Genomic DNA, 20,558 nt, shown 5'->3' with positions numbered 1-20,558 from the left:
AACTAGAGGTAGTTGGGAGTGGGTCTGACAGACAAGTTGATGAGCTGGTGAAGGTCAATGGGTAGAGAAGTGGTCTAGATACATATCAGGTTTTACAGTTGTTTCTAAGGGTTCTGTGTTAGAGGCTAAATTGGTACCATCTGAGGTCAGAAGGTGATGGATTCTGTCCGTTATAAGTATAATCTTTTTGTATCTAATTAGACTGCTCAGTGTTTTAAGAATACAAGACTCAATAGAGCTATGACTATCTGTCAACCTCGACTTTGTTATTATTTTCCTCTATCAAAGCTGAATAATAAGCTGCTCTGGCATTGTCAATACCATTGCCAATCGAGCTTCCTCCAGGGGGATTGTACCAGCTAATATCCTATGCTTTATTTTTTTCCTTTTTTAGAGGGGCAATAGAGTCAAGTGTCATTCCCAGATGATCAGGCTGGGAGGGACTAGGATTGGTACAAGAATGTTCTGTTTTACTGGGACATGCAATTGAATTGAAAGCCAATGGAATCATTTCTTTAAATTTAGCTACAACACTATCAGAGAGACATCTAGAAAAGAAATGTTTTCCTTGTGGCGTGTAGTCCAGTAATAGTAATAGAAAAGTTATTAAATATTGATCTGATAAAAGAGGATTCTGTGGGAAAACTATTAAATGTTCAACTTCAATACCATATACCAGAACAACGTCGAGCATGTGGTTAAAACATGTGTGTTTATGTATGTATACACTGACTGAAGCCAATTGAATCTAATAATGAGGTAAAAGCAGTACCAAGGCTATCATTATCAATGTCCAGGTGAATATTAAAATCACCCATGGTAATAACTTTATCTGTTTTAAGGATTAAACTTGATAAAAACACTTTAACAAAAAGGATTGGCTGTATTGTTTTACATGTCGGGTGAGAAAGACTAGGAATTAGGCTTTCATAAGAGTTATGATTGAGTTGACGATTGATTTGTAGGCTTGAGTCAAATATGGCTGCAACTCCCACCCCCCTCAGCCGTTGAGGAGGAATGTTAGTATTAAAATGACTGGGGGGAGTGGATTCATTAAGGCAGACATATTCTTACACAGCCAGGTTTCAGAAAGACTAAATCAATATTATGATCTGATATTTAATCATTTACTAAAACAGCTTTGGATGATAGAGATCTCATATTTAAGAGTCCACACTTCATGTTCCTATTTTCTGAGCAGTTGTAGAGTTGATTTTTATCAGGTTTTTATGTTAAACTCTTTTTTAAATTGATTTTATTAAGGTCTTCTTAAGTGGTTCTTCAGTGGTTTCACACTTAGAAATGTTAAAACGCTGTCTCAGGGGCGCCCCAGAAGCTCAGTTGGTAGAGCGTGCGACTGATGCACAGAGGCTTTGTCATTCCTCCCCTCTCATCCCATTTCCTGTCATCTCTCAAGCTGTCCGGACAAAAAAAAAAAACTTTTAAAAGAAAAATGCTGTCTCAAACAGTGGTCTGTTGCTCGTTAGGTGTCACGTCACCACCATCCCCTTCACCTTCTGACATGAAAATCAGCTCATATACCTGTTATCTGCATGTGATATGACACAGTTTGTAGAAATGTTGATATGATACACACAAAATGTACACATTTGATGTACAGTTTCCAGAAACTTACAATGCCAACATTTTATTCTGATGACTAGGCCGGCATCTCATCCCTTTAGTCATTACCCAGAGCTCCTGATCATTAGGACAGCAGGGTAGACTGATTGGTAAGAAGAGAGACTCAGACTCTTTGCAGTTAAGACTTTGTCCCCCCCCAAATAAAACACGATTGAAATTTCTACAAATTGAGGGACATGAACGTCGTCAGTCCTGGTTGGACAACCAGTAGTTATCATTGGAAATGGCTTGAAATAAGCATGCTCTGAATATTCATCATGTTGTGGAGAGAAGTAATTTTAGTGTTTCACAATGAATGTATTCAGTGAAGAGAGGAAAGTGTCTGCATGTGTCTGTGTCACTAGATAATACCTGTCTGGATTGTTCCACCAGCTGCAGATATCCTGCTAACCACACAATCCCTTCACTTTAGTTGAGTGCGTGCATGTGTGTGTGTATGTGTGTGTGTGTGCACGCGCGTGTGTGTGTGTATGTGTGTGTGTGTTTTCTCACGCTAAACCCTCATGCACCCTGGAATTGGCACCCTGGGCCAGATTATGCAGGAGCGGAGCGGCAGAGACTGGCACAGACTTGAAAGAAACGTCGCACCTTTCACCCACAGCAAAGAAGCAAAAGCATCTGTCTGAGTGTTGCTCTGCTGTAAAACCATCAGACCAGAGCACAGCTATACACTGCGGGTGTGGGTTTAAGATGTGTGTGTATGTGTGTGTGTGGGAAGTTGGATAAGTCATTCTGGGTTTAAAGACAAAGGGATTTAGAGGAGGAGGCTTTACTCTTTTTGTGTCTGTCCATCTCTGGAGGCTGCATATGAACAGGGCTGAAGAAAGGAGGTGAAAGGAGAGAGACAAAGGGATTTAGAGGAGATGAGCGCTCTCTGCTCTCTGAGAGGATCAACTGTGGAGAGAGAAGAGACTGTATAGAGAACATGTATAAATAATGTTTATAGTTTCCTTATGACCAAAGGGAAACTGTTTCATGATCTTGACATGACCTGCTTTTTTCCTCGAGATCATCAAATTATTTCAATGTACAGCACGTCACACATCCAGCTCTGGCCCTCGTTGCTTGTCATCCCTGTGTCTTTCCTGAAAAGGCATTAGGCTCATTGTTTGCATCACCAATTCTCACTGAAGAATACCCAGATTTAAATTGTTTTTCCATTGGATCTCTTGTCCACACTTTTTTTTTTTGTTTGTTTGTTTTTCCTGCTGCAAGAGGAACGTTTCACTGCAGCCGACAACGAACACAATTCTCTTGTTGCATTGACGGATGACAAAATGCTTCTGGCATCAGAAAGAGAAAATGAAGAAAATGACTAAGCACCAGCTTTCCTCAAAGTCATTACAAAATGCAATGAAACTACAATGAAACTGAAAAAGAGAGCTATAACTACACCATCAAGGCAAAAAAATACATTCAAAAGTTTTTTCAAAAACTTTAACTCTTTTAAAGTTACATTGCGATTGGAATTGGATGTTTGGTTATGTCGTGAGCATCAATCTTGAAATAATATTTTCTATAATGTTATTTATAAAACATTTTTGTGACAGCATTTTTTTTAGATTATAACATTATCTGTGATTATAATATAAGGTTATATCATATGCAAGGATAATGCATCAATGAAAAGAGCATCGCCTGCACACACCCATGTGTGGGATCAAACGAGGATGGGCTTGATCAAAATAATTATGCTTCTGTATGGAACATCTTCTAAGATTTTAATCTTGTGGTAAATGGACTTGCATTTATACAGTCTACCAACTTCAAAAGCGCTCTACAAACTTGTCAAATTCCATCATTCATACACTGATGGCAGAGGCTGCCATGCAAGGTGTGGACCTGCTCATCCCTGAGCCCCACAATATTTCTACACTCAGCCATTCACACACTGATGGAGCAATTATTATGAGCACTTTGGGTTTCAGTATCAGGCTCAAGATAAAATAACCCTATTAAGGTAAAAGGTTTCATTGTATGCAAATGCTTTAACACACACTTGCACTGAGCCTGATTCGAGCAGACTGTAAATTTCTCACAGCACTTTACTTTAATCTCTCATAGACATAGGCATAATACAGCACAGTGTAGGTGTTACAATGCAGTGTACTGACCAAAAGGGAGCTGAGAAATGCCAAGTACTAGACAGCTATGTCAGCTCATGTACAGTAACTTATTCAACAAATGATGGCCAGTCAATAGCTATTGACCAACTGTACATTGAGGGATAGGATTGTGAAATATCTTGCTTTTTCGATCACTGTTTACATTGTAGGAAATGACTTTGGGCTGTCCATCACCTGGACTGGATCCTTTTTTACAGGCATTGGAGGTTTAGGAAGCAAGTGAATCAGGCTCAGTGTCCTGTGAGGAAGCTTCTTTCAGTTTTTCTTGGAAGTTTGGTCTCCTCAGTTCTGTTTTGTCATGGGGAGTTCAATCAAAAGAGACGAGTATGAAATCATCAAATAATGTAAATAATAGACTGCATCTGTTATGTCAAAATGAAAATATAAAGAGTCTGACATATATATACTATGTGCATATATTATCAAATTTATTACAACAACAGACACACATACAGCTGTCTGTCAGCGATGGGTTCTCTGAAGTTCTACTGACTTCATACAACTGCAGCCCACTGCGCTGTGTGCTATTAATTCATCCGTAACTATTAGCGGTTAGCTCGATTTGAAAGCCGTACTCCTGCTGCTTTGAACAGAGTCATGTGGAGGCGTTACTGTGGTGAGATCCATAACAGAGCACCAGCAGACCTGGGACCTGCTAATACCTGTCTCTCAATGGAATGTGCATGAATGCATAAGATAACAAATTCAGGTAGCATCATTAGTAGCACCATTTTATCAGAATGTAACAGAGTTTAATTAAAGATTTTTTGAGAAAAATCTAGTGAGTTAAGAGTAAATGTATTTTGCATTAATGCAAAAATGTAATATACCCAAAAACGGTTACTCAAGTGCATGTAATGTACTCATTACTACCCACCTCTGGTACTAGCACAAGGCAAAAAAGAAGTACACAACTCCAGTTCTTGAGCCACTCTTCAATCACTTGCCATTTTAGGTTTAGGTACACCTAGCTAAATCTAATGCAGTCTAACAATTCTGCAATGAAACCTCCCTTCATAATTGAATCACTGATTCAACTATAGGATAATTTTGGAGGATGTAGTTCTTGCTACCGCTGAACTGTATCGCATTATACTGAAGGGTGTTTCTTTTATTATGTCAACCCCATTTAAATCATGAAGGTAAGCTATATAACAGACACAATTCTGTTATTGACAGGTAGAAGCAGATGCTGAACAATTAATCAAAACCTTCACCATTCTGATGTGTGTGTAGTATAAATTCAATTAAGTTACGTTTTATGGTAAGCAGCAGAAAAACTACCCATTAGCATTCTCATGTTTTTACCAACTAGCTTTGATATTAACAGACATCACACCACACTACATGACTTCTGAGTAATGAGTCCTTTCAAGTAAAAAAAAAAGTGTTTTTCTTTTGAGGGAAATGATGTGTCAACTTTCCAGGTTTAAGTGTAAAACAGAGAGTGGAGTTACCATGTGATAAGTAAAATCCTCCACTTTCCCCTTCACCTCCTTTTACTCCGTTCTCTCTACTGATTTTTGCTCCATTGGGAGAAAAACACGCCGTGCAGAGAGAAAAAGCGTAAAGTGCTCATGAAAGCAGAGAGAAACTTTGATGGCTCTGAGGGAAAGTCAGAGCAGTTTGTCATTATCTTGTCTGTGGTGCTATAATTAAACCCCCACTTTTCTCTTTGAGAAACACACATATACACACTCAGAGACACACACAAGTAACAAGCACACATGCATACAAATATAATTATGTGGTCGTCAGATGTACAGCAGCAAACACATATCAGCGCCTACGTTACATGTGCAGCTGCAGCATTAGTGACACTGCTTCTTCTACTGTCCTGTTTTTCACAGCATAGCTCGAGCATAATGAGTCAAAATGACAGAAAACACAGTGTAAATGTTTACCACAGGGTCTGAGGGGCAGTCATAGGCGGGCTGACTCTACCCTGGGAAGCAGCCATGTCTCTGAGCTCAGGTAACAGGTTTAATGTTACCGTGGGACAGGGAGAGTCAGGCTTACCCAGGTGTCAGATATCCTGCAGATTTACCTGACCACAGCAGAGTTCATTGACCCGACATGTTTATGCGGTTTATGTGTTTCTACTTTGTTGTCAGCAGTGAACTGCAGGGCCTGTATTCAAACAACTTACTGCATTATTTTATGAGAATTGCATAGCAGCTGTGAGAGGGAAAAAAATGCTTTTACAGGCGTGTGGGGCATTCAAGGACACACCAGAATCATAGTGTATGTTTTTTTGTTGTTGTTTTTTTGGTTGCTGAAAAGCAATGCATTCAGAGGCTGGTTTGTCAGAAAATCTGATCCACCATGTGGTAAACAACAGAGTCAAAGACTCAATATGGACAGGGTCATTTTTAGAAGAGTTTTGAGGACAGTAACTGCATCATTGCACACAATGATAACATAACACTGAAACTAAAGGTTTCTGTATAGTTTTGTAAGGTATGCTTAGTGTCATGCAGACAGAGGGTTAGGGTTCAGTGGAGGTTCAAGTGAGGGTTCAAGGACAGATGGAATTTCTTTGGGCCTTGTTGACTCCTCCTCAGCTCCTGGGTTGAGTCAGACCTGTCCTCTGCCCTTTGAATATCTGAAGAGTGAATATCAGAAGTTTAACCATATGTTAGGCCCAAGACTATACTAGTCTTGGGCCTAACTATACTTTTCACTGCAGGGATATTTAATAGTGACACTAACAGTGATATTATCTGGGCCTTAGCTTTCATTAGAGCATTCTTTTTTATCTGCCTCCTGTGACTCCTCCAACTTTATGGAAGTTGAATACTAAATCAGTGGAGTGCCTCTTTAAACTGATTCCTCTACCACTAATATTGTCCTTTCAGGAGAAAAAAAATCTCAATAATTAGTGCTTCCTCCCACAGATATATCCCTGTCAGGTGGAAGGGCCATCATGGGGCACTAAAATCTCTCCAATAAAAAACCTCTGCTATGATCATCTGTTAACAGCACCTTTAGGACTCAGGTTTCCACTGCACCTTTTACAGACAACCGTCCCTGAAGTGCTTAGAGAAAAAATAATATCCACACTCCCACTGGTGGGTAACACTGACTCACCTAAATTAGACTTTTGCCGAAAGGGAAATATTTGGATTTAGCAAATGAATACATTATCATTATTCTCATTAATTGCTACTGAGAATAAATTAAGAATTAAACAGAAACCCTGCAGCAAATAGGATCATGTTTTAACATGGCGGCACATGCAGATGAGTCGGCCAGTGGCTCCTGTGAACTTCGTCCAGACTGGACACATAACAAACTGGCATGGTTCATCGTCGGCCCAGTACATAAAGGCTCTACAGCGGGTGATTAAAACTGCCCAGAACATCATTGGTACCCATCCAGCTAGCATTAGTGATGTCAGTGAAGTGAGATGTCTGCACAGAGCCCCAAGGATACTATAAGACAACAGCCACAGTCTGTTCACCCTGCTGCCATCTGGAAAAGGATACAGAAGTATCTGCTGCCGTGCCACCAGACTACAGAGCAGCTTCTTTCCTCAAGCTAAATTCATCCTTCACACTCTACCATAAATGATATTCTGTTTTTATGACTTATTATTTATTCATCCATTTACATCATTTTTGTTCTATGAGTAGCATAAAGGGACTATATATTTTATTTCATTGCACAGCCCTCTAATGTAGAACGATAAAAAAAACTGAACCTGTACCTTGTATTGTATGGATGCCTATGTGTTTGCATGTTTGTTTGGCCTCGTTGGCCCCAACAGGAAATCCCAGTGCTTTTAGCCCCTGGCCCTCTGATATACACAGTGTCCATTCACTGCCTCCCTGCAGTGCTCTTACATAACAGGCATCAGCACAAAAATCATGAATCAGTAGATTCACTGCTTTTTTACAGTGTGTCAAAAAGTTTGGGAGATGTCCAGAGGTGAGAGATGCTGGCTATGACTTGCAGCCTGTTGCACCAGCTATTTATGAGAGATAGACTATAAAAATACAGGTTGCACCGTAACAACATGGAGTCAAGATATGACTTTGAATTTACAACTTCCCCATCCAGGCAAAGTCATTAACAAAACATTGAAATAGAATTTTGAAGAGTGTTATGAGAAATAATCTGCATTAAAGTTACATTAAATGGCATAGTTCATCACCACTTGCTGTCAGTCATACACACCATACATTTTTAACCTCTAGATTTTTTTTGTCAGGCAGTATGCTATGCTACTTGTCAATGAAAAGCCAACATTAAAGTGAAGTATTATCTGTTTCAGCAGCTGTTTAGAATATACAAGGGCAGAGCATTGATTTTTATGATGTATTCACTTGGAATGGGAATTGCTGCTTGCACCACTTGTACTTGTTACTTGCCTGTAACAGAACTGATTACCTGTTAAAGGAAAATTGTGGTACAGTTCGTTCTGGTGTATTTCCCATAAATGTGGCTGTTGTGACGCTATGACTCATGCTTACTTTTACAATAAGGATTTGCGCATATCGCGATCAGTGTATATCGCAGATAGCTGCACGAGCCCTAAAGCTTTCCAAATAAACATTTTTACATGAAGCATTTACAATACCTGTCGCTTCATAGTGGGTCAAGGTAAATGTATAACCAGATACTTCTGTTTTTTTGCTGGTAGGTCTAAGATATTATAATCTGGGTTTGCCCATATACAGTATATGTTGTTTTGCACATGTCCTGGTTGCCCTGAATCTGTAAAACAGAGTTGGCGAGCGCAGAGTTAGTACAACCCATAAACTCACATTAGCCACATTTATGGGTAATAAGCTAGATTGACTTATTTGATTGATTTATGATATGGCTAATGATAATGTTGTCGTCTGCATACTTCACAATAGAGTTCTCTTGATGTTCGGGGAGTGCAGTCATGAAGTACAGTGTGAACAGGAGGGGGCTGAGCACACAGCCCTGGGGAGCTCAGGTGTTGAGCACCAACGTAAGGGAAGTGTGACTGCAAATCCTAACTCTCTGGGGTCTGCTTGTGAGGAAGTCCAATATCCAATTGTAGAGTGTTACATTGAGCCCAGAGTGTTTAGTTTTCCAATCAGCTCCATGGGTGAGATTGTATTAAATGCTAAGCTGGAGTCGACAAACAGCATCTTGATGTAGCTGTTGTTATTTTCAAGGTGCGTGAAGATTGAGTGGAGGGCAGTAGATATGGCATCCTCTGTGGATCTGTTGCTTCTGAAAGCATACTGATGAGGATCCAGGCTGGCAGAGATGTTGTCTCTGATGTGCTGGAGAACCAGTTTCTCAAAACTGAGAAAAATTATGTAGTAAATAATCATAGTTGTAGTTCTGTCTAATGAGCTGTTATTCGACAGACAGAAAATACATTTTATCATGTTAACTGATCAACTGGTTATGTCTCTTCCATATAATTAGAGATCATTCCCAACAGCAGTTGCTTCTTATGAATATATTTGCCCTCTGACCCCGTGTTTGGGGCTGCTCCGTAGATGTCTGCGGCTGTCCTGAGCTTTTTCCAGGTATAAATGTGTGGAGCTGCATGAATAGGAAGCTGGGTATTCTAAAAAAGGATGTGTTTTCAGTCGTTTCCTTGCATAAATAAAGGTGAAGAAAACAGTTCCTCAGGTCTTTTCCATGTCGCAGCGGGTGCAGCTGGGGTGAGGGCATGATCCCCCTCTGTGGGTCCGACTTCTCATAAATGACATTATGGAAAGTTAATGTGATGCCAGCCTCAGTGGAAAGGACGAATCTGCCTCATAAACGGTCAGCATTGTTAAGGGTTTATAGAGGGGCTTTGCCTTGTTGCCTTTTACAGAGACTCAGGTGAAGCATTACGCACTTGAAAATCAGGTGTTTGTGTGTGTGTGTGTGTGTGTGTGTGTGTGTGTGTGTGTGTGTGTGTATGTGTATGTGTATGTGTGTGTGAGGTGTGTGTTTGGTACAGTTGTGTTACACTGGCAGCTTTATTCCTTCTCTATGAATGCCAGTCTGTAAGCAGAGAGGGTCAGAGAGACAGACTGCCTTTAGTGCTCAGTGTGTGTGTGTGTGTGTGTGTGTGTGTGTGTGTGTGTGTGTGTGTGTGTATGTGTGTATGTGTGCAAGAGAAAGAGAGGTGCTTTGATGAATGCTATTGATCTTTGTTTAGATGACTTCACGGCTAGAAAGAAGAGAGAGAAGCTGATGCACAAACAGCAGGCGAGGCGTGCAGATGGCTCAAGTTTGAGGAGACAAAATGGACGAGCCGTTTAGCAGAGGAAAGTGTCAAACATTAACAATGTCAGACTAAAGTGAGGAGTTTTTTTCTGCAGCACTTTGCCGTCACCTCATTCACTTTGGACGTTCGGGGCGTGAATTCACCAATTCTCCAAGACAATGATTTTTTTCTACGTGGCCTGTTTCCAGACACTTTCGAATCTTCCCGAGACAGAAGAGCATAAATACCCAAGAAGCTGCACGGGAAATAAACAAGACTGCACTATTAACTGAGGAGATATCCAAATAGCAGTATTGACTGCTGCTGTGTTTAAATTGCAATAGGAAGCAGTTTTTTTTATTTCTCATCATTTCTCAGAGGAAAAAATGTTTCAGGCATCTTCCCTAAACAAAGTGCTCTGTTGCTGAATCCCTGGGCTACAAATCACGGTGCATTAGCATCTCATTTTCTCCCCAACAGCATTTAAAACATATTTCTTGCATTCTGAGGGATAATTCATCAGCAGAAAGCTGTTTCCATATGTATGGTAATTCAACGTGCAAATGTAACATTCTGAAGACACAGTATATTTCAATATGATTTTAAGTCACTGTCTTGGAGCCCTAATACTTAGTCTGTGATTAATTTCAACAGATTCTATTTTGTGATTTCACTACGGCCATAATAAACTGTTAAGAGGGGCCTGAGGGAGATATTTGCTGTTGACCTCTATACCCCCCTTGCACCTCTGTGTGTACTTACCTTGTACACTGGAGAACCCTGTTTCTTCTTCTTTTTCCTTTACATCACGATTCAAGATTAATTTCATTGTAATATACAACACAAGAATTTGTAACAAAAATTCAGCAGGGGTTACACACACACACACACAAAAACAAAAACTATACAAAAAGTATCCATCCATCAATCCATCTTCGTCTGCTTGTCAGGGGTCGGGTAGTGGTGGCAGCAGGCTAAACACGGTATTCCAGCTGTCTCTTTCCCCATCAATGCTTTCCAGCTCCTCCTGGAGAATCCCGAGGCATTCCCAGGTCAGATGAGGCTCTCCGAGCTCCTTCCGGATGTCCGAGCTCAAGGAATGTAGATCAACTGGTTAATCAATAGCTTTGCCTTCCGGCTTCACCAAGAGAAAGAAATCAGTGTCGTTATCCATTGGATTACATAAGAATGTACAGTAATTAAGATTTTATCAGATTACTTCAAAATCAAACGTTTCACCTATACTAAAAAAAAAAAAAGTTTAAAGTTCCACAGATATTCTCACAATATTTTCATTGCAAATAAAACGCATATTCAGCATTTACAAATTGAGTTATTCTTATAAAACAGTACTGGCACAAACTATAAGTGTGCTGACTGCATTCTACATAATATGGGTGTTTTTTTCAGATTTGAAGTTGAGGTCTTTTTCTTCATATGTCAGATGCACTTTTAAGAGTTAACAGAGTGTTGGCGATCATGACAAAAGTTTCACAGTCAAAATTGTTGCTATTATCTAAAAAAATATATTTTTGTGTAATCTGAGTTGATTATAGATAGATTTTTAGATACCCATTTTGTCCTGTTAGTAACTTCCTTCTATTCTTCCATCTGTAATCTCCTGCTTCGTAGCTTCCTTCCTGTGTCCTTCTTACTTTGCAACCATCAGCAGATCAGGAGGAAGCTATTCATTACCACCACTGCGTCCACAAGCCTCCACACTGATTCTCAGATCATTTTTCAAACTCATAACAACTTTCAGTGAGAATAATACAGAGGTGGCGAGGAAATGAAGACTTGAAATGTGGAAACACAATCTCCGCGTTACTCTGTCATCAGTTTCTCACACATTTTAACAACAAATGTGCAGCGACAACAAAAGAGCATCGTTGTGAATGTACAATGGGCTCGTCTCATGAAGATAAGAAAAAAGAGACTTTTCTATTTGCATATACAGCACAGATAATGGCTTTTATAGTGAGATTAGGTTTGAATGTAAGCATAAGGATTTTCTGTCCCTCTCGTCTTCATCTAATGCACCCACACCCTCGCATTCAAATGAATATATCGTATCAGTATGCTGTAATGCTAAGTACTTCATCATATAGCACGGCTGCAGGGAAACTGCTGAGCTGAAGGTTTGAGGCTCTTCTGGGACATTGACCAGTCAGACTATATCAAACTAAATTGACCATATCATGTGAAGCTGCTAACTACTTTTATAGCTGTGATTTTATGGCTGTTGCTAGCCCTTATCTGATGCTGACCCGCTAGTAAATGTCCACAGGGGAGTATAGGGGTAATATGCAAGCAAATCACAAATAATGGTGTCTGCTCTCCCGTGGGAATGGCTTGACATGGCCAGAGGTCAGTGATCTCCATCGCCGCTCCTTCTCACACTGTATCGACATATCTCCTCTCTCATCTCGTCCTCTGCTCCCTCCCTCTCAGCCTTTCATCGAAACTGCACAAGAGACATGACTGAGCTGCTTGAAGAGGAGATAAAATGGCAGAAAGTAATCCTGTGGAAAGAAGAGAGATAAGGAGAGGAACACTGAGACGGAGCGAGAGATGACAAGATTCCCTCCCTTGTCTCCTTTTCCCATGTTAATTACAGCATTTGTCCTCCTCTGGGATGGAGGGCTGCACACTCACTGCAACATTTGTGTGAATCATGGCTTGATGTCTCTGAGCGGATGTAGAAAGGAAAGATTTTCATCAACAAAGAGCTGCTATTTGCTATGCACTGTTATGCCTTAGCGGGCTTTGATGATGCATAGGGAGGAGTGAGTGGAGAGCACACAAAGAGGAGAAGGGGTAGGGGGGCAAGATGAGGCCTTCTTCTTGAGCAGAGATGTTCAAAATTCATCACGCCTTGTCAATTTACACTTCCCTCAGAATGCTTTAAAGCACTGTTTGATATGACGGAGAAATCAAATGATGTTTGATATAAAAAAAAGATATAGATAAGAGTGTTACAGGTTAAAGCAGAGGTAACAACAAGGAGATGGGAAGTCAGTATTTGCATAGAGAATAAGAAACTGATAAAGTGCAAGAAGATAAACTATATGCTGTGGGAACAGGATATTAATATGTCCACATAAGATACTATCATGTCATAATAAGATAATATGTTTCCTTGTAAACAAGAGCCAGATGGTGTGCAAGCAAGATTTCTTTTGTGGGAAGATTCATATGTTGAGTGCAGAAGTTATTATCTTGTTGAAAGAAGATTTATATGTTGTGTTATGTTGTGAAATTATTTTTGTGACAAGATTCATATACTGTGCACACAGGTTCTCACCATGTGGGTACAAGATCGATTTATTGTTTGTACACATTTCAAGACTGTACATAGTCTTGCATCACCAGACCTGTCTCTACAGCACTCTGCCTTTGCTAGAGAAAGATCTGGCTACAACCATTGCCAGTCTGATATAGAGTGCTGCAGGGATGACGTATTTTTGAAGGCCAACCCAGATATTAGCATTGTCCTGTTTCCCTTGACAAAAAGCCTTGAGAATTTTTCAGTTAGATTTTTGCAGTAAATAAGCTCTGTGGCAAATACAAATTCATGATACTTACATGTTTTGTTCATCAAGATAGCCTTGACGAATGAACACTACTTTAAACCTTTAATGGCTTTGAAGGTTAAATGCTTCTTACTATACTATACTATAGACACTTTACTATAAATTGATGAATCTACAAATTGTAAAGTTAGAGTTTGCAAATGAAGTCTGCCAGTAAGGATGAACTAGTGAGTAGATGAGTCTCCATGTTTTGCCACTTTCTGCAAGCCCTCGCATTAAAATGACCAAATCCCACAATAAGAAAAGGTGACAGCTGCCAGCCTGCTTATGGTGTACCATTGGCGACCAGTTTAAAGTAACTTTCCATTTTCAGCATTTACGCTGCCAGCTCGACTAGACTGTACATGACAGTCTCCAGAAATGTGGACTTAAAACCAATACTGCCAATTAGACACATTCAGCTATATGAATCGTTTCACTATTGTGTTTTGGATCAGTTTTAGATCAGTTCACCAACTATACATTGCATCCTGAGGCTAGCAATGAAGTATTTTGAATATTCACCATATTGCACAAAAACAGCACAAAACACACACAGACCTCTCACTGGTTATGAGCCATTGTCAATGTAGTACTTATGTCTCTATATGACCTACATAAGTCATAAAATGTAGACTATTTTTCATGGCAGAGTGCTTAGGATGAATTGAGGAGTCTCACAGCTGGGGAAAGAAGCTTCTCTGTAGTCTGGTGGTATGGCACTAGAACAGCTTTTACTTTGTTTCACCATCGTCATCTTTTGTCCACAGACCAGACCAGACTCAACAAAAAATAAAAGTTTCCTGTAGTAGCTTGAATATGCATGTTTTTGTGGTAAATACTCTGGTAAAAAGTCTTACCCCACCTCTGCACACTAATGATTTCAAGGAAATAAAACCAGAAAACATCAACCTACGATGACCTGTATCCCCACATGACTATCCAATGGAGCTTATTGAGAAAATAACAGACTATGAAACATGATTTTCACAGACAGTCAGAAATAGCTGTCATGTGTTTGGCTGTTACAATCCTAACTTCTCCATGCTTTTGCAATGATTGGTTTCCTCCCAGGTTCTTGTAGCTGGCTGGGTGCATGATGAATTGCCCACTTGGACACATGAAGGGTGACTTCAAAGAGAAATACTAACAAACCTCTTCAGTGAAGCTGTCTTCGTGTATAGCGCTCGGTGGTGGTCCCTGAGTTATTTCAGCACGTCATGTCAGCAGCTCTCCCTCCCTCTCAGCCCGGGCCAGTGTAGCACTGAAAGGCCACACTTGTGAGTGGGACGTAGTGGTAAAGATGCAGGCCACAGTACAATCAATTTAGATTCCGTGAGGAATCCAGGGTACTGCCCTGAAGGGGAATTCAGACCCAGAGGAAAAATAATCAAGAGGTGCAAGAAAACATTCCTGCCCTTCAGATGCATCGCTCCTCCTCACACTCTTTCAATTTCTCCCCAGCCTCGTCCTATCCCCCATGCTGTGGTCCACCTCATCACAAGCGTCATGGTGTATATGAAATATGTCTCAGATGAATGATTGCTGACTGAATTTATGCATATTGAACACTCAATATCTGTAATATCCTCCAATATCATTATTTTCCCCCATAGCCATGGACTTATCTCTATCATAGTCTGTGGAGTGACTCAGATAGGGGAAAAAGATAGAGTCAATAAAGAGATGAGTATGATAATAAAGGCTGAGATTAATAACTCTCTCTCACTATCTGTCTGCCCATCTTCCCGGCTATCTCTCTTCATCTCTCTCTCTCTCTCTCTCTCTCTCTCCTCCTCCTCCTCCTCCTCCTCCTCCTCCTCCTGCTTTGGTTCAGTTTCATTCATTTTAGAGTGCTTTATTGGCACAGTAAGTCTTTCCTTACAATGCCAAGGAAATTACATAGTAACACATATGGAAAAAAAAAACAGACCAGACCAGAAAAACATATATGTGAAAGAGTGTAATAGATTTTTCATGTATGGAAATTAAAGATATTTTGTAATGCGTTTGCAATATAATGCAAAACCTATCAAATAACATTTTGCCTCAAACCCAAACTAATCTATAATTTTAACCAAGGTAATGGTGTGTTTTATTTGATCGCTTGTCACTATAAGTTTCGGGTCCGGCTTGGCTTGACTCCGCTTTACTCAGCACATCAGCCAAGCGTGGCAGGAATTTGCATCTCCATTACAACAGGGCCCCCTGCTTGAGGGTGTCTCTTTAACCAATGATGCGCTTGTCTTCAGTAGCAGTCAAAGAGCAGCTGTAAATTATCCTCCCCACAGTTTAATTGAAGAATAGCCGCTAACAAAGCTCCAGTAATTCTGGGATAAACATGTTACATTTCCTAAAGAAATTTCACAATAAAAGTCCCCCATTATGTAGTTATTGAAAAGCTTTTACTCTAAAGCAGCAAACCAGGAAATGTTGGGTTTTCATAAGTCTTGCAATCGGCACACACACTTGTTTGAGGGGGAGAAGGGAGGTCACACAGGTTGGCCACATGAAAAATGGTTGACACCCTTAAGCTGTTAAAATTTCACAGCAATGTCTCTTTCTCTCTATCTTTCCCCAACCCAGCCGGAGTTGTCTGGAGCAGCGGTCCTCCACCAGGCCAGGAGGGATCAAGTCGTGGATGCCTGTCGAGTCTACAGTGCATCCAGCCGTAAGCGCAGAGTGCTGACACCCGGAGACCTCAAACACCTTGTGGTGGACGAGGACCATGAGCTCATCTACTGCTATGTCCCAAAGGTGGCCTGTACCAACTGGAAACGCGTCATGATGGTGCTCACAGGCCGGGGCAAATACAGGTCAGTCTAGTGCCTGGCAGACTGTTAAATGGGATTTGAGAGTATTGAGGTCTATTCATTCCATTTTTATGTTGATGATACAAGGACGTGAATGTATATTGTTTGTTTTGTCGTCATTCCTCACAGTCCTTGTGCCTCTCTTCCACAGTGACCCGATGGAAATACCTTCCAATGAAGCCCACATTCCCTCCAACCTGAAGACGCTGAACCAGTACAGTATTGCTGAGATCAACCACCGCCTCAAGAACTACCTCAAGTTCCTCTTTGTTCGTGAGCCCTTTGAGAGGCTGGTCTCCGCATACCGCAACAAGTTCACCCTCAAGTACAACTCATCCTTCCACAAGCGCTTTGGCACCCGCATCATCCGGCGCTACCGCAAGAACGCCACACAGGACGCCCTGCTCAACGGAGCTGATGTCAAATTCAAAGAATTTGCTGAGTACTTGGTGGACCCGGCCACGCAGCGTGATGGTCCACTCAACGAGCACTGGCAGACTGTCTACCAGCTTTGTCACCCATGTCACATCCACTATGATCTGGTGGGCAAGTATGACACGCTGGAAGATGACGCAAACTACGTGCTGCGGCTGGTGGGTGTTGGCGACTCCTTGCGCTTCCCGAGCTATGCCAAGTCCACTCGTACCACAGATGCCATGACAGCCCAGTTCTTCAGCAATATCAGCACTCAACAGCAGGTCCAACTCTACCAGCTTTACAAGATGGACTTCCTCATGTTCAACTACTCCACACCCAGCTACCTCCGGCTGGACTAATGGAGGACAGAGCTGGGACTCTGAGAATGACTGCCTTGTTTAGGGAGAGGCAACAAAATGAGTGAAGGAGAGAATTTTTTGGAAGCAAACTTGATTTAAAAAACTGTCGTTGTATGCAGGCGTGGGGTCAGAATTAGACATAAAAACAGGTGCTGAAAGAATGAAAGGTAATGATGCTTGTCTGGGCACAGGGGGAGGATGTCCAGTCAACTCGGGGTGTTACAGAGAAAGCTGATTGGCTGAGATTGTGGGCTAAATGAACCAAACGCATGCAAAGACTAAAATGTGTGGGTGAAGCAGGTCTTCAAGGTGTTTTAAAAGGGGAACTTATCCTCAGAGGACGGACTTGAAGAGCAATTCTCCTGATGATGTTCCCTACATGTTTAAACAAACTGCTGACAAATTAGGCTGCTTTCAGATTCTACAAAGCAAACAGCGGCCTCGCACGTGCCCTGACCCCAATGCATCGTGGGAGCTAAGCTTATCTCCACCTCCCCCTGATCAATAGAGAAACTCCGTCAAATTGTAAAACACAATTCATGCCCTTTGCTGCGCTGTCAGCGTGGCGTGTTAGCACCCGTCACCCTTGCCCTCATTAGATTTATACATTTCAGAGGGAAACTGGCTCATCATCGCCTCAAGGACGCCCTGTAATAGATGGCTACTGACTTCACTCTCAAGACCTCACAACTGTAACTGTGGTGACATGGCCTTCAGATAACAGTTGTAACGAAATGAGTTGTCACCGGTCTCTCTCACCATGATGTTGGCAGAAGGAACCTCTTGTGTTACGATCTGAGGACCCATTGAAAACGGAGACTCCTGTTGCAGAAGTAAAGTGTGGAAGCGCTTAATAAATCATTGCCTGTAACACCAAGCATCCTTAACACTTAGAGCTACAGGACGTGGTAAGAAAGGTAGGGGTTGTTCTCACATGAGTGGGCGCACCAGTTGTAGCGACAAGTCTGTGCAGAAAGTCTGAACTGAAAGAGAAGAGACAGCCTGTGTGGTTTCGAAAGGGTTAAAGGCACTGGATTTCATAACCCCGCCCTGCCGTGCACCACCATGCCCCGCCCGGGGGCTCAGTGGACACACCCAGGGCACAAGGCCCTACTCCAACGACCAAACATGTGTTTCAGTAAATTAAGATTATCCTTTGTCTTCTTGCTTACTTTTATTTTTATTGTCTTATGAAGCATTGCTGCGAGCAGCAATAACAAAATATTATTTAATTTGTTTTGTTGATTAAAGAGAAAAGATTTAATTTTTTGTTTTCCTGGGCTGATGACAATTTAGGACATTTTAAAGCTGAACTGTTTTGTCATGTTGATTTCTTCCTCGCAACTTGCCTCTGATACATTATTTATGCCTCACAGCATTTTCATTTCTGAAGGGTGTACGGTACATCACAGCCCATGGCTTTGTCCTTCTGTGTCTGAGCTCATCAGAGATTTATGGGTTATTTTCCATTTCCTGTTGTCAAACATTTGGTGCCAAATGGCTGTGAGAGCTTCATAGATCCACACTCGGTGTTTGGTGTACATCATCTCCCCCTCAATTCCCCAGCCAGAACATGAGAACTGGCTGCTGCTCTCAGTGTACATATCAACAATATACTGCCCACATCACAGAACAGAGACTGCACTCATACTGTAATGTGATTAATGTTAGCAAAGTTAAGCAATGTCAAGGTTAATAACTGTACTCTCCATCACGCAGTTTATTGGATTACAGGCTGTTGTGTGGGCATCATACAGGAGGGAGAGAGAGTGGTTTTGTTTTTTACACCTCTTTGTACATTCTAAACCACTCCAGCTTCAAAGTGGAAGAGACATTTTTTGGAAAAGCTGCATCTCTTTGTTCAACTTGTTTGAACCAGACATAATATTTTAACGAACGCATTCGTGTACTTTGACTTTGATTTCATTTATAAATCTGTTTCTAATGAGTCACCCAATCTTTTGGCAGTGCAATAATTGTCTGGAGTACCAGCTTTTCAGTTATTTTCCAAACATACAGCTTTGCAGTGCAGGAGATGTTTTCCCTTCATTATTTTCATCAAAATTGAGTCAGGTAAAATGTACAGTACTTGATAGCACATACTGCAAAGGTCAACTTAACGATAGCGTTATGTCTAGTGGTGACCCCATTAGGGTTGGGCCAATAGACAATGCCTTTGTCCATCCCTGATGTCTGACAGCCATGTACTTCTGAGCCCAGATTATCATAACATCCTCATTTTAAGGGCCCCAACAGCGTTTTTTAGCTTAGCTTCCTCAGTATAGCTTTCCAGCTAACTTTGTTTCAAGCTGCTGAAGGTGAACACAGATAAGTTAAGAACATGTGTTGCGGAGACTCTTTTAAACCCAGCATGGGTATGTACAGTAAGTTGGACGTTCACCAGGCAGGGATGTGAGAGATCTGACTCCCTTTGCTGTTGACTGGATACAGTTTTCTGTCCACCCCAAGACCCCATGTCATTAAAAGTAAAATATCACCATAACTAATGGATGTCCATGACTAATGCCCATGACCAAATCATAGATTACAAATAGATATGTCCTTCAGGACACATTCTGGTGGTGGTTTTCCCTGCCAAGCTCTTCTTGTAGCTTTAGTTTTATTATAGTAGGCCTACATGTATGCACATGTCTGCATGTCTGTGTGTGGGTTATAATGAGAGAACAGCTTTCTTTTTCACACACACACACACAGAGAGAGAGAGACATACATCTGGCTCTAATAAAAGAGGAAAGCTACTGCTCTGGCCTGTAGCCCCGGCAGTCGTCCTCCTGCAGAAACAATGGCTGTATTCTCAGCACGGCCTCCTCCTGAGACAGGCACACAAAAATGAACACACACACTCAGCTTGTACATTAGCACTCCTGCTGATGTTGATGCCACACAGCATCTTACTCAGCAGTTGTAAGGAGAGGCACGGGCGGGCAGCACCTCTCCACTTTAACACAGTGACTGAGGCTCGGCTTAAATTGCTCATTTAACTCCCAGAATGGAAGACGAACGATACACAAAGGACCTCTTAGCCTGCAAACAAGCCATTACAGAGGCCTCTCGTCTCCTCGTGCTATTTTCTCCTCTCCTTACTCACTCTAAAAGTGGCCTCCTATATAAAAAAAGAAGTCAGTGTCAATGATCCCTACGATCCCTGCAGAAAAAGGGCAGCTTGCTCAGGCAAACAGAGCTGGAAAAAAATTCTCACAGGGAACCAAGCGAGCATTGAGAGGCCCCGGCTGATTTTCTGCCTCTGACAAAAACAAACAACTGCATTTTGGGCACTTTTGTCCTTATTCTTAGTCTGCACAAATCCAGGCCTGCGCACTGCCCAGTGTCCGCTCCTGCTGTAGGATTGTTTATATTCAAGTCTAGCCAAGTGTGTTGCATTTGACGATGTCTATTGTTAGACTGAATTACATTTT

The 20,558-nt window shown here is 41.4% G+C and overlaps 1 protein-coding gene across 2 annotated transcripts in view; it reads left to right on the top strand.

Moving 5' to 3' along the window:
• Positions 1 to 17,121, top strand: part of chst11 (carbohydrate (chondroitin 4) sulfotransferase 11) — an 86,177-nt gene extending 69,056 nt beyond the window's left edge. For both annotated transcript variants that reach the window (XM_073480977.1, XM_073480976.1), the window contains exons 3-4: positions 16,119 to 16,348; positions 16,497 to 17,121. In XM_073480977.1, the coding sequence (XP_073337078.1) occupies positions 16,119 to 16,348; positions 16,497 to 17,121 (855 nt within the window). The remainder of the gene's footprint in view (positions 1 to 16,118; positions 16,349 to 16,496) is intronic.
• The last annotated feature ends 3,437 nt before the right edge of the window (positions 17,122 to 20,558 follow it).

This window comes from Pagrus major, chromosome 14, assembly GCF_040436345.1.
Source record: "Pagrus major chromosome 14, Pma_NU_1.0".
Classification (NCBI taxonomy): Eukaryota; Metazoa; Chordata; class Actinopteri; order Spariformes; family Sparidae; genus Pagrus; species Pagrus major.
This window is presented reverse-complemented; position numbering and strand designations above follow the sequence as displayed.